We start from the raw sequence: 14362 nt of genomic DNA on the forward strand, positions 1-14362 counted from the left end.
CCCATATTTCGAGCGGGGTCGGGCTTAGACAAATATAAATTATGTTAATATCATGCTTAGGCTTGACCCAAGCCCAACACAACCTGACCTATGAGCAACTCTAAGTGTCGCCTATAACATGTGTTATACTTAAAATTATTCTAACTTTCATATTATTTTGATAAATAATGTGTAATATATAGTATTTTGAAAATTAATTTTACTTTTTATATCATTTTAATAAAAAATCTCAATTACTTGTTTTGACATTGGATTTTATTTTTTTTCTATAAAATATGTTTACACTAGAGGTGTTCATGGGTCGGGTTGGGCCTAATAAAAATTTTAGGCTCGTTTACCGGGTCCATCCTAGAAAATGGACCTAAAATTTTTCCCAAACTCAACTCGGTTAAAAATACTAAAACTCAAACTCAGCCCTCCCATATTAATTTTTAAAAAAAATATAATACATCAAAAATATGAAAATGTTTCCCAACAAATTGAAAATAAATTTAAAAAAAAAATCTATACTTAAATAACACTAAGATAAATGTAGATTAACAAGAAAATGTGAAAAATAATAACAAAATTAACAATAAAACAAGAGTTATACAATATTTAAATAATAACAACAAAATAGTAGTAACATGAAATGGTAGCAAAATAGTGAAAAAAAAAGAAAATAATAAAAAAAGCAGGTTTTTTTTGTTTCATATTTGCGCCGGGCCGGGCTCGGGGCCAAGAAAGCCTTACCCAAGGCCTGACTCGTTTTCTAAATGGGTCATATTTTTTTTCCCAATCTCATTTTTTGGGTCTATACTTTTACTCAAACCCTCCCACTTTTCGGACAGACCTTCGAACCTGATCGGGTGGCCCAGCCCATGGCCAGGTCTAGTTTGCATGCAATGTTACACAAGTCACATAATAAAGTAAGTTCAAGTTTATAAAACTTTAGCATTGTTAGTCTTTTTCGAACTGATACGGATTTAGATCTACCAAAGAGTTTTAATCAATTCAATTTGCAAAATTAGAAAGATGAGTTAAGAGATATCGGAATTGATAGCTTGATTATTTTCTAATGCTTGAGTTCAGCTCTAAGTCAAAGAAATTTTCAGAAAAAAAAGCTTAGGAAAGGAGATGATGGAATGTGAATATGAATACGACAAGATATTTCTCTGGTTCTTATCAAGCTCATCTCTCTCATAATTTTCATGTGATATTTGACTATTCTGCAGAATGGACTAAACTACATCAGTCCTTTATCTTTTTGCACTTAGCTTTGACATGTTCCACCAGATATTTATTGTTGGTGTATTTAAACTTTATTAATGGCTAGTTTAGCCTCGCTTTTCAGAAGTATTTTTGAAATAAAAATATTTTTAAAATAAAAGTATTACTACATAATATACTTTTGAACTCTTAAAAAAGTTTTCGAGAATAAAAATATTTTTTTGATGATCCAAAAGTATTCCTAAGAAACAATGCTAAATTAAGTGATAGTTTCAAGCACTCAACACAATCATGTGTCTATTAGAGATCAAATCAATTAGCACATCTAACACGGTTCTGGTTGGAAAAAACTTGAAACACCTAAAAATGTAGAGCCAACATGACTAGTGGAAGAACCAACAAGCATGCATGGAATAACCCTTCGGACAACCCAAAGCTTAGGTATAATATAAATACATTGTATACAACTCTCCTTGGATGTTTAGAAACACAAATCTTTCATGTCCATTTCGTAGTTTTCAAAGAGCAAACGACTGTGAAGCCCAATGCACTTGTTCCTATTCTTCTATTTGGTGCTTATGTAATCATCTTTTTTTTTTTTACTTTCAACATCGATAATTTCACAAAATTTACCATTACTTAGATTGGTTTTTCGTGGAAACAAATAACATTGTGTTGCAATTTGTCTCCTAAATATCATGTTTCCAATCTTCATTCACCTCAAGACAATATTATTTTATACGCAAATGGGAAAATTTGAATGCGATATTAAGTGTAATAGTTGTAAGACCGACGTTTGATTTAACGAAGAATATTTTATGCATTGTTGGTGCATAAGTTCCATGCACTATCAATGAATAATAATATGACCTCTCATCGTTAAATGAAATAAATTAGGATACTCCAATTACACCCAATTCGGTGAGACCCAACAATTACATTGATGAGAAATGATTGTATGAAACAGGGATATTATCTCTGTTCAATAGTTTAATGCCACATTAGCAATTTCATCCTGAATTTCAGGATTTTCATTTGGATCTGTTTTTTCTTTCAGGATGAAAATCTGAAATTTAGAATGAAAATGCTGATATGGCATTAAACTATTGGAAAAGTGGTACAGATGACTTGTCGTCCCTATTTCATACATACAATCCTTTCCTTTACATTGATTACCCAAACATATTATCATTATATAATTATAAGGAATTACACTCAAATTAAATTAGTAAATCTTATAAGAAATGTTTTTTAAAATATGTTTTTATGTAATTCTATTATTTTACACTTTAAAAAAAACCAATAAGCAAAGGAAAATCAAGCTTGGGTTTGTTATTTTTAATTACCCAAAGTTTTGTTGAATAATCTCATTATAGGTTCTGATTATATCTGTTCTTTTTTATATAATGTCTATAACTAAGCATAGCCCCCTTCCCAAACCATAATAAATAAGAAAATAATGCGTTTCAGCGCACTCGAATCCACATTCTCTTATATTGATAACAATACTTATACCAATTAAACTAAGACTCAATCGAATTTAATTACTCAATTCTAACCATAAATAAATTTAATACTTCAATTGGAATAATAAACTTTTATGTTTTTTTAATCAAATCTTGTGCAATCTTAGCTCACATAATAATAAATTTGATCACAAAGTCAAGTCATGTTATGCAATGAATTTTAAGTGCCTTCCAATCAAAGCATACAAACCAAATAATATAATTTAGAAAAAAAAACCCCCGAAAAAAGGGTGCCGGCTGCCCATTTTAGAGATTGTTGGATTTAGAGTCCATGGCCTACCAAAATGATCTTATTTGATGGATTTACCTCTCTGGTTTTATTACCTTTTTATCATATAATTGTCGCCACTGTTTCAATTTAATACACATTAAAAAAGGTTACCATAAAACAAAACTCCAATCTATAATTTTAATTTTTTTTAACATCTTAAATATAATTTTATTCATGATCATATTTGATACGTTGTTAACGAGTTTTTAAATTCTACAAACGAGTTCGAGATCGACAAATATCCTATAAAGATGTAATAAAATAATAATAAAAACATACCAAAATTTTAAAACTGCTTATGAAATAAAAATATATATTACTTGTATGCTACCCCATAATAAATCTAATTTTTATTTAAGAAAAAAACTATAATCAAATGGGCCTCACTAATGGATTCAATTGAAAGATTTGATCAGTTTTGTTGATAAATTATATATATATTTTAAATAATTTCATTATAGGTTTTGATTATATTTTCTTTTTTTGACACAAGCTCATATTCCCTCTCAATCCATAATAGAAAGAAAATGCGCTTTAGTGCACTCGAATCCTTATCCTCTTACATTGACAACAATATCTATACTAATCGAATGTAAATTGCGCCACATTTGATCTTACAACTTTTTCTTTTTGGTAGAGAAAAATAACACTCCTATTAACTAGGAATGAATAAAAACAATGTTTTTGTTGTGGAGTATAATTTAGTTTGGTCCTAACAATCATCATTAATAAATGGTCCTCCTCTAAATCTTAATATTGATAATCTTTTTACTTTTAAAATCATAATATTTTTTATGAACAAAAATAAATTAATCTTTTTATCTAAAATATAAAGGCACAATAATTTATTTTGCCCTCCAACTTAAATTTTTAAATTTTTATTTAATTTTTCGTCTCTTTTAACCCTTAAATTTGTATTGTTAGATATAATGTACACGTGAATTGACGTATGGATGTCATATTAGCAACTAATTAATTTTTAAAATTTATAAATTAAAAAATTATTTTAAAAACTAAAAGTGATTAAATTTTTTAAAAAGTATAAAACATATATTTAAAAAATTTGAATGGATATTTGCAAAGGATAATGTTTAAATATAACAGGTAATCAATACCATTTTTAAGAAAAATAAATAAAAAACGTAAATCCTACTCCTAAATTATGAAATTTAAGTTTGGCCAAAGGCACAAATTAACTTGTAGAGTGGACCCCTCTCTAACTGGACCACTGAATAATTGCCACGTTAACACAGTTCCAAATGACTGAAACGTAACCTCTTGAAAATCCTCTACGTGTCATGTCAAATCCTCCCCAATAGTTCTTCGCCACGTCAATCTAATGGATACGTGGCGTGTATCTATTGGTTGAGATAATTTACTACAGTCCATGTCATTTTTTCACTGTACCGTAAACCATCACTGAACTCAACGACCACTATATAAAGGGAAACTCGTCAATCTCCCTTTGCCACTCTGCAGCTTCACTAATGGCGATTCCTAAACGAAACCCTATTTTCCTATCTGTAATCTTTGTTTCGCTCCTCGCCATCGCCTCCGCTAAAGTATTCTTCGAAGAACGTTTTGATGGTAAACCTTTACGGGCTCCTCTTTTAGATTGGCTTGCTTTCGCCGTTTGAATCTGTTTTTGTAGAGATATATGCTTTCATTTCGATCTAACTTGAACGGATCAAGCTATTTTAACGTGTTAATTTGGCGATCCAGTTGTTTTTGATTTGTTTCTTTATCAAATGCTTAATTACGTTTGAAAATATAATTAATTCGATTAGATCTGCATTTTCTATTTGGCATTGTGATTCTGAAATTTTTTTGTAAGCGTAATATCAGAAATGTAGTTTAATTACCACAAGAAACGGCGGCGAAAGCTACAGTATCTAGCGTTTCAGTTGATTTAACAGTGTTCTAGCGTTTGTGTGTATTATTTTATTGTTCATTGATACTTGAGAGAGTGTTTGTTATTTTTAGAGAACAGAAGTGAATGAAGAATTAGTTTTTAGTAATGTGAGAAGGAAATAATTTATACTTACTATCTTCTTTAGAAGAATAGATATGGGAGTAATCAAGTAGAAACCGTAAACAGTAGTACTATGCCTGCTTACATTCTCATGATTCTGAATTCCTTTAAAAAAAATTAAAGAGAACTCATGTAAAGGAAGCCACTTTTGTTTTAATTGTACCTTTTTTACCTTTCACTGTTTTCAAATTGAACAGTTTCCTCTTTTTGGGGCTAATTTTTTTATTGTTATGAAACTGAAGAGGGATGGGAAAGTCGGTGGGTAAAATCTGACTGGAAAAAGGATGAGAACATGGCTGGGGAGTGGAATTACACTTCTGGAAAATGGAATGGAGATCCTAACGACAAGGGTAACATTCTGGATACTCGTAAAAGGTGTCTTTTAATTTCTTGTTTCTAGTTAGTTACTGATGGCTTTGTGTTTCGTATAGGTATTCAAACTAGTGAAGACTACAGGTTCTATGCTATTTCAGCTGAGTTCCCAGAAGTCAACAACAAAGATAAGACTCTAGTCTTCCAATTTTCTGTCAAGCATGAGCAAAAGCTTGATTGTGGTGGTGGCTACATGAAGTTGCTCAGCGGTGACATTGACCAGAAGAAATTTGGTGGTGAAACCCCATACAGGTTTTTTCTTCACCTGTGATCTAAGCTATATGTATCTCTAAAAGGTATAATTATTATGGATTTACCCATTTTTTGTTGTGTTGGTTGGTTGCAGCATCATGTTTGGGCCTGATATCTGCGGCTATAGCACTAAGAAAGTGCATGCTATTCTCACCTACAATGGGACAAACCACTTGATCAAAAAGGAAGTTCCTTGTGAGACTGACCAACTCACTCATGTTTATACGTTCATTCTCCGTCCGGATGCTACCTACAGTATCCTTGTTGACAATGTTGAGAAACAAACTGGTAGCTTGTACACTGATTGGGATCTTCTCCCACCTAAGAAAATAAAGGATCCTGAGGCCAAGAAGGTAGTTAACCGTAATTGGTCAAACCTAATCTAAATTAATGTCATTTTGGCTTATTTGGTTCTCATATGAATTTTGAATACAACTTAAGTATTTTGCATCATGGACAGCCTGAAGATTGGGATGACAAGGAATACATCCCTGATCCCGAAGACAAGAAGCCTGAGGTAGTAACCTTGCCCCTTCATTCTCTTATGCTACTTTATATATACTTCCTGAAAGTGCATGGGCAAAATAATCTCGTCTTTGATTACTATAGGGTTATGATGACATTCCAAAAGAAATTCCAGATCCTGATGCTAAGAAGGTAGTCATTTAATTCTTTCTGGAATGCTTTTTGTTGGGAAATGCCATGCCTTATCTAAAATAAAGATTAATGGTTGAAAAAATTTACACCAGCCTGAAGATTGGGATGATGAAGAAGATGGTGAATGGACACCTTCAACTATTCCCAATCCTGAATACAAGGGCCCATGGAATCCAAAGGTTTGTGAAATCCTTAACTAGATGCAGCATTTTAATATTATTTTTGAATTAGAAATGTGTAAAGAATTTTCCTCTATCTGCAGAAAATCAAGAACCCCAACTACAAGGGCAAGTGGAAGGCACCAATGATTGACAACCCTGGTTTATTTCTTTTCCTTTCCTCTCAAGCCTTTTTCTTTTTACTCTTTAACAGCAAAGTTTTAGGTTATTTATTACTGTGTTTTCATATGGCCCACAGATTTCAAGGATGATCCGGATCTCTATGTTTTCCCCAGCTTGAAGTATGTTGGTATTGAGTTGTGGCAGGTATTGTTTTGCCTCTTTATTCTCTACCCCTACAATACTTTTAATCCATGACATTTTAAAACCGTAATGGCTCATTGTTTCTGTTTTGTCAGGTGAAATCGGGAACAATGTTTGATAACATCTTAGTCGCTGATGATGTAGAGTATGCCAAGAAACTAGCTGAAGAAACATGGGGCAAGCAGAAGGATGTAAGTGTATCTCTGTATTTTGAATATATAATATATGTACATATATACATATTTCTTAGTTGTTTTATTCATATGCGAGTGATTTTATTGGCTTTTGCAGGCTGAGAAGGCAGCATTTGAGGAGGAAGAGAAGAAGAAAGAGGAAGAGGTACTGTTTTTAATTAAGGAGTGTCTTATATGTTACTTATTGTCTTTTACATTCTAACTGATGGAACATGATGTTCAGGAATCGAAGGATGAGCCAGTTGATTCCGATGTAAGCATACATGCCTTCTTATGAATATGATTTCACTCACTGTTTTGTTTTGTTATGGTTTTCATGGTGTTGCTTGATGATGTTCCAGGCTGAGGACGACGATGATGATACTGATGATGGTGAAGGAAGTGAGTCGGATTCAAGCAAAGATAGTGCTGAGGAAGATGCAGTACAACATGTAAGTTATTCTTCCGCTTTTCTGATCAACTGTTATTACTACAGTATGTATGTATGTATGTATGTATGTATGTATGTATGTATGTATGTTTATTGATGGATTATTGTGTTTTTGCAGGATGAGCTATAAGGCAAGAGGAATACAGTATTTCGCTGGCAATTTGGTTGAGAGCTTAAACACAAGTGCTTAAATTTTCCTGTAGTATCTTTTTAAGATGTAATCTTATTAGTTTTTATTTAGATAAAAAAGGAATTGAATGCTGGCAAGAGAAAAGTTTGAGTGACGCGTTTTAGTATGATTTCATTAACTCTGCCTAAACGAAGCGGGCGTTTTATGACGAAACCAAGATTTATCCAATGGTTTTGAACATTTCAAGACTCTTTTTTATTTTGTTTTATTTTCCTTTCTTTGAATTGAAGAGAGGGCACAGCCCTAAAAAGACAAACTACTTCTCAAATCAAGTCTCAAATTTCTACCAAGCATCACTCGATAAACATTGTACGATTGTTTAATTAACACCCAAGAGTATTTTTGAAAATAAGTGTTTTTTAAAGATGTGAAAAAGTGTATTTGTTAGTTTTTAGTGTTCTTTGTTGTTAAATATTATGGTTGAACGTTAAAATGTCATTTTTAGATATGAAAATAAATTTCGGTTAACCAATCGAATTAACTGAAATATTTCAATTCGGTTAATTTATTTGAAATTTTTTTATTCGATTAACTGTTAAAGAATTAAAAAATTCAGTTAATTCGATTAATAGAATTAAAAATTTTAGTTAATTCAATTAATAGTAATTCAGTTAAGTTAATTTCGGTTAACCATTTAAACATCCCTACCTTACAAGCCATAGAAAGTAGGCTAGCATTCCAACTACTCGAATCTCTTACGAACTTTATCTAGTACGAAATGGTATGTATCTTGAGACTCTTTTTGTGAAATAGTAGCATCCCTAGATACGTTTCCATATCATCAATCCTCTTGAACCCAAACCTTGTAACGATTGCATATTGAGCATTGCTCCCTGTGTTGGTCAAAAATATACCTGAGTCTTCTAAGCATTAATTTTGTGACTTGAAAAATAATAAATTGTTTCAAGAGAGAATCGATAATATTTGCTTGGCTTAAGTTTGATTTACAAAATAGGATCAGATCTTCCGCAAAGAAAACATGTGAAATTGGTTGACAATTTCTTGATAGCTTGGTTAATCTCCACTCCTTATCTTCCACATACTTTAAACTAATGTGGCTCAAATGCTCCATCCCCAAAATGAAATGATACGGTGATATCTGGTTTTCCTGTCTTAAACCCTAAACCCTAAATCATTATTTCATGAGAAGGACAAACTCTTTCGTTAGCGAGCCATTCCATAAAACTTACATTGAAGAAGAAACTACGCAATGCAAAATAATACTTATAAAGCTATGCAAAATATTAACATCCCTCAAAAGTGTTTTCAAGAAATTCCTAACGAATTTCGTCACAAACCTTTTTCAAATTTACTTTAATTGTCATCCAATCAATACGACTCTTCTTTATGAGCATAAAATGAATCACTTCTTAAACAAAAATTATATTATCCATTATAAAGTAAATCACTTCTTAAACACCCTTCACCAAAATTCAACTCAGGCTCTAAAACACCTCCTTCAAAAACTATTTAACCATCTCGCATACCTAAGGCACAACCATATCTCATTGACTTTGGAAAAAATTTGCACGTAAACCATCTCTACTTGGTGCCTTCAAAGGTACCATATCAAACAAGGTTGAATTGCTCTCCAGATCAATCACTCTCGAATTGAGAAACTCAATATCTTCCTTTCTAATATTTGGTAAACAATTAGAAATAAGAAACTTGCTATAATAGTATATAGCTTACTAAAGAAAGCAATCGTTGCATTTTTTAGCTTATCATCATTGTTAGGGGTGAGCGTCTAATCGAATTAAGTGAAAAAATTTTGAGTTAATCGAATTCATGAGTCATATTTTATAATCCTAAATCGATAAATTGAACCATTAATTAATATATTTAGATTCCAAAATTATTATTTTAAATTTTTAACTTTCTTTATATATATTTATAATTTTTAAAATATAAATTTTGAAATTTTATTAACATTTTGAAATTTAAAAATCATTTTGATTTTTTTAATTTTTGTTTAGAGAGACCAATTTATTCATTTTCAAAATTGGTAGGAACCAAAATGCTATTTACACCAATCTATTATTCGAATTATTTGAGTTATTTGAATTGTAAAATTTAACTCGACTCAAACTTGAAACTTGAATTACTTATTCAAGTTGACTCGAATAACTCGATTTGATTATAACTTGAACTTCAATTTTTTTCGATTTTTTCAATTTTTTTGAATCGAAACAAATTTTGCTCATCCCTTATAATACCATTCCCCTTCTAATCACAATGCCTTTATATAATTATGCCTTCTAGGAGACATAATTCTACTGTGAAGATAATTTGTATTCTAATCCCTAAATTCAAGCTAGCCCGTTCTGGTTTTCTGTTTCCAGATAAGTTCCTCATAGCCAAGAATTTCTTTGACTCTTGTTGAAGTTTAGCCCTCAAAGTAATCGAGTTTCTTGTTTGATGAGTTTCCATTGCCCGTTGGATCCCATTTAACCTTGCCATCACTTTTTTCTTCCTAGCCCTAATATACTCGCAAGTATTGTTGTTCCATTCCTTTACCATGTCATAAAAATTGCCATGGACTTAGATATAGATTGGTTTGACACTCAGCTTGTAATATCCTGAGGTTGGGCTTGGAAGTTTTGGCCTCGCAAAATGAGGGTTCGCCAGTGCTCTAGTGAACAAGGGGTTCGCTAAGGCTTTGGCGAGCTGGGAGTTCACCAAAAGAGTATCAGCAAGGAGTTCGGCAGTAGCAGTGTACGCCAAAAGATATGGTAAGGGGTTCACCACGTTCATTGCAAGGGGTTTTCCAATGTGATGGTGAGCTGGTGTTCACTAATCTGTTTGGTGAACTGGGGTTCAGCAGTCAAAGATAAAGTTAAACTCAAATTAGGAAATAAAGATATAGTGCATCTAGGAATACTTTACATGTAAGTAACGTCATTCCTAAGTTAAGTAGGGTATCCTTAGATTACCAGAACTCTTAGGTTTATAAATACAACCCTTAATTCTGTTAAAATCTTCCATCGATATTCTTCCATCAAAGTCTTTGTTCTTAGTTCAGTTCGTAGCACCCAGGTTAAGTCCCTGTCCTATTAGGTGTGATTTCCAGTAAGTTAGGTTCGCTTGCATGTGTGAATTCTGTAAGTTTTGTCTGTTTAAGTAATTTGTGTGTTTATGTATGTTGCGAACCAACTAGACCATTTACCAACAAAGATAAAGGTAAAGCCAAGCTTGTTTAAGTTTCTTAGTTTTCGATGAATGATCTTGATCGTCATAAGTATGTGCTAACCAATATGTTTTTCTGTATGAATGTTTAAGGTTCGTATCTTGTGTGAACTGTGATGGTTTCCAAGACCTTGTTTTCAAACTAAGTTTTAAAAGTAAGTTTTCGACAAAACCCTGTTTTCAAGCTCTAGGAATCTATTTTCAAAAATACGATTTTGAGATATGTCTTAAAAGCTAAGTTTTATGCAAGCTCCTATGTGAGCTTATGTTTTTAAGAAACGTTTTTAAGTACGGTTTTATAAATTGTTTTTTAAGAGCTTTTGTACAAGCTCTTTACAAGTGTTTTCAAGTGAGCTTCTTATACGAGTTCTATGCGATAAGATTCTGTGCAAGCTCCCTTTGTGAGCTCTCTGTGATATGTCTTTGTGTCTGCTCCTTTGCGAGCCATGTTGGATATTTTTGTATACCAAAGGATTGTGAGTAATCACCTCTCTGTTTCTGTGATTTTGGGCATTGAGGCCCTGTGACATGTGAAGTGATAAGGGAATGTCGAGCTGTGCTCCATTCACTGGGTTATGTTGGTGTACAAAAGAGTGTATTTCCTCGCGGTGCACTTATGGGACATGTTATAAGAACTCTTTGATTCATTTTGAGGCGTTATAAGAAGACTCACATATCCAACGAGACAAATTCTGATAAGTGTATTAAGTGTGAGAACATATTTTATACTTCTCAGCCATTCTGATAAGACAAGTATATAAGCATGTTTCATGCTGAATAATTTTTGTTTTCAAGAAAGCACAAGCTAAGTTTTTAAGTATGATTTTCAGTGAATACATGTGAAATGTTGTTGCAAACTTATGTTTTCTGATAGGATTTGAGAACTGGGTCTCGCATCCCCACTGCGAACCTAGCATGCGAAACGATTTTAAGACTAAGTCTTCTTTTTGTTTTAAGCTCTATTTTAAATCATACCTTTTTGATTCCTGATTATTCATTGAGTTTGCAATGAACTCACCCACTCCTCTCTTACTTCGTAGGTAAGTAGGTCGCGAATAGTAGTAGCGAGGTAGATGTCTTGGCAAGGTGCATCCCTGATTAGATATTAGTGAACTTTGGAAATTAGGCGATGAGGTTTTTAATTAAGTGGGTTTTAGACTCATTATATTTCTGACTCTGTTATTGAAACAATTCTCTTTAAGCTTAAGTTTATTTTGTTTGTTTAAGTTTTGTTTTATTGTTTTGCGAACCATGACTTAGAATATTTGTTTATCTTTTCTTTTATGAATAAATTTGATGCTTTTCATGCATAAGTGCTACGTTGATTTACTTTAATTTCTATCAAATTATGCAAGTTAGATTTATTGCTAAGTATTGTTTTCTATGATCCCTGTGCTTGGAATTCTAAAAATTACATGTGTACCCTTGAAAGTGTTACTCTTATTACTTGCGAACCCAGGTAAATTGTACAAACCCATATATGTATGCGAACCCTTGTTTGTGAAAGATTTATCTATTTGCAAAGCCTTTATTGCATGCGAACCAAGTTTTGCGTGTTTAGGTGCGAATCTAGGAAGTATACGAAATGTTGTTACCTTACAAACTCATGTTTTGTGTGAACTCACTTCGTATGTGTTATGCAAACTCATGTTGTATCTTACTAAGTGAACCTATGTTATTGTATGTATGTGAAACCCTATTAGAGTATGAAATTCTTGCATGAATAATTCTTTACTTGCGAAGCCCGTTTGTATAAGCGAACCTAAACTAAGTTGTTATGTGCGAACCTTAACTTGTTTATAGATGGCATGTGAACCTTTCTTTGGAGTTTTGTAAGCTCGCATATTTTCCTTTGTGTAAATTATTTCTGTTGATGTGTTATAACTTAGCACGATTTTTGTTGTAAGTACATGGTGTGTTGGAGGTTAGGTTGAGAGTTAACGGAGAGTCATTTCGGTGGTTAATGTAGCTTGCCAGATTCGGGTCAAACCTACTCGACCAGGTTTGGGGTGTTACACAACTTTCTTGAAAAAGGTCCTTAAAACTATCGTGCTCTAACCAGCCCCAAAAAATTTTAAATAACCTATTAGTGATGTTAGGATTTCTTTTTCCCCACATCAATCAGGAGAGGTTTATGATCTGACTTAAATTTGGTGAGATGAAGAACTGAGATAGTAGGGAAAAAGTCATCTAAAGTAGTAGCAAAATTAAAAATAAAATAAAATTTAGACAATATCTAAATAAAAATAAAATAGTAGTAATATAAAAGCGAATTGACAGCAAAAAAGAAAGTTTAGGCTGATTCGAGCCAAATTCGGATAAAAAATTCTTACTCGAGATCTAACTCGTTTAGAAAATGGGCCTTATTTTTTATTCAAGCCTATTTTACAAACCCATATTTGTGCCCAAACCCTCTCACTTTTTACGGGCCTTCGGACCTAAGCGGATGGTCTGGTCCATAATCAAGTCTAATACTAGCATTTTTTTTTGCTTAGGTTTGATTCTTCTTTTAAATTCTATAAGTTGTGATATTGACTACTAAAAAAATTAATGCTACAAAATGATATATATATCAAACATATGAACGGTTGGATATTTTCTAATGATTAAAATGTAGCTTAAATAAATAGAAGAAGACATATTCTCTATACTCAATTCTTGTTTTATTAGCGATTATTGGACAACAAGGTAAGTAGAGGCCTCTAGAAACCCCTAGACTCTTTCCACTATGTCCTCTTCTACCATGATTTAGGTTGTCTTTAAGCAAAGATATTTGTAGATAATATACCATACGCCTACACCTGTAATAATATATCTATCCCCTTAAAACTTGACACCTGTAACAAGATATCTATCCTCTCAACTTGACACCTGACACCAGTAACAATATATCTATCCTCTCAACTTGTCTCAATGTAAATAATTGACATTTGGATATCTTTCCTCCCCTACTTTATCATCTATATTGTTATATACAATTTTTTAACATTCAAAATACTAAATCATTAATTCAATTTATTAACACAGTTAACAGAAGTTTAACTAGAGAGATCAAGGAGTTTCACTTCAGTGACATGCATCTATTATTTACAAGTTATACGAAAGAAAGCCAAAAAACTTAAACAAATTGTTCAAATAAAGTTGGAATAATCTCGAGCAGTTTGTCAAGATTCAATGCCTTAATCAAATAAGAATTCATTCCATCAGTGGTAGTTGCTTCATCAGGTATAGGATCAGTGGTTAATGCAATCACTGGTATACTAACACCATATGGTTTCTCCTCCCTTCTTATTAGTTTTGTTGCTTCGTAACCATACATCACTAGCATTTATCAAATAAAAAAAAATAAAAACAAACAATTCTCAAATTTATCTATATGCATGCTAATTTTTATTTGAGGTCAATAGCACTACAATACCTGGCAATCCATGAGGATACAATCATAAGGTTGAGCTTTTTAGTTTCATTTGTTGCTTTCTTTTAACATCTTGCAAACTTTATCAAATTCCTCTTTCCCATTTGTGTACACTTCAACTTCTGCTTCAAGTTTCTTAAGCCTAC

At 32.3% G+C, this 14362-nt stretch overlaps 1 protein-coding gene across 1 annotated transcript; it reads left to right on the forward strand.

Moving 5' to 3' along the window:
- Positions 1-4432: 4432 nt before the first annotated feature.
- Positions 4433-7795, forward strand: LOC105761112 (calreticulin). The gene is made up of 14 exons (XM_012578814.2): positions 4433-4593; positions 5281-5388; positions 5470-5662; positions 5757-6015; positions 6123-6179; positions 6272-6319; positions 6412-6498; positions 6582-6639; positions 6737-6804; positions 6897-6992; positions 7093-7140; positions 7219-7248; positions 7337-7426; positions 7544-7795. Exons 1-14 carry the CDS (start codon positions 4494-4496, stop codon positions 7553-7555), a joined length of 1254 nt encoding a protein of 417 aa, XP_012434268.1. The 5' UTR covers positions 4433-4493; the 3' UTR covers positions 7556-7795.
- Positions 7796-14362: the final 6567 nt, after the last annotated feature.

Source organism: Gossypium raimondii, chromosome 11 (genome assembly GCF_025698545.1).
Source record: "Gossypium raimondii isolate GPD5lz chromosome 11, ASM2569854v1, whole genome shotgun sequence".
Taxonomy (NCBI): Eukaryota; Viridiplantae; Streptophyta; class Magnoliopsida; order Malvales; family Malvaceae; genus Gossypium; species Gossypium raimondii.

What these genes read in the sequence shown, in the direction of transcription:
- LOC105761112 (XM_012578814.2), top strand. Translation starts at nt 4,494, where the DNA reads ATGGCGATTCCTAAACGAAACCCTATTTTCCTATCTGTAATCTTTGTT. An exon ending in CATGGGGCAAGCAGAAGGAT is followed by an intron (nt 6,993 to 7,092) that starts GTAAGTGTATCT and finishes TGGCTTTTGCAG; the next exon opens with GCTGAGAAGGCAGCATTTGA. An exon ending in ATGAGCCAGTTGATTCCGAT is followed by an intron (nt 7,249 to 7,336) that starts GTAAGCATACAT and finishes ATGATGTTCCAG; the next exon opens with GCTGAGGACGACGATGATGA.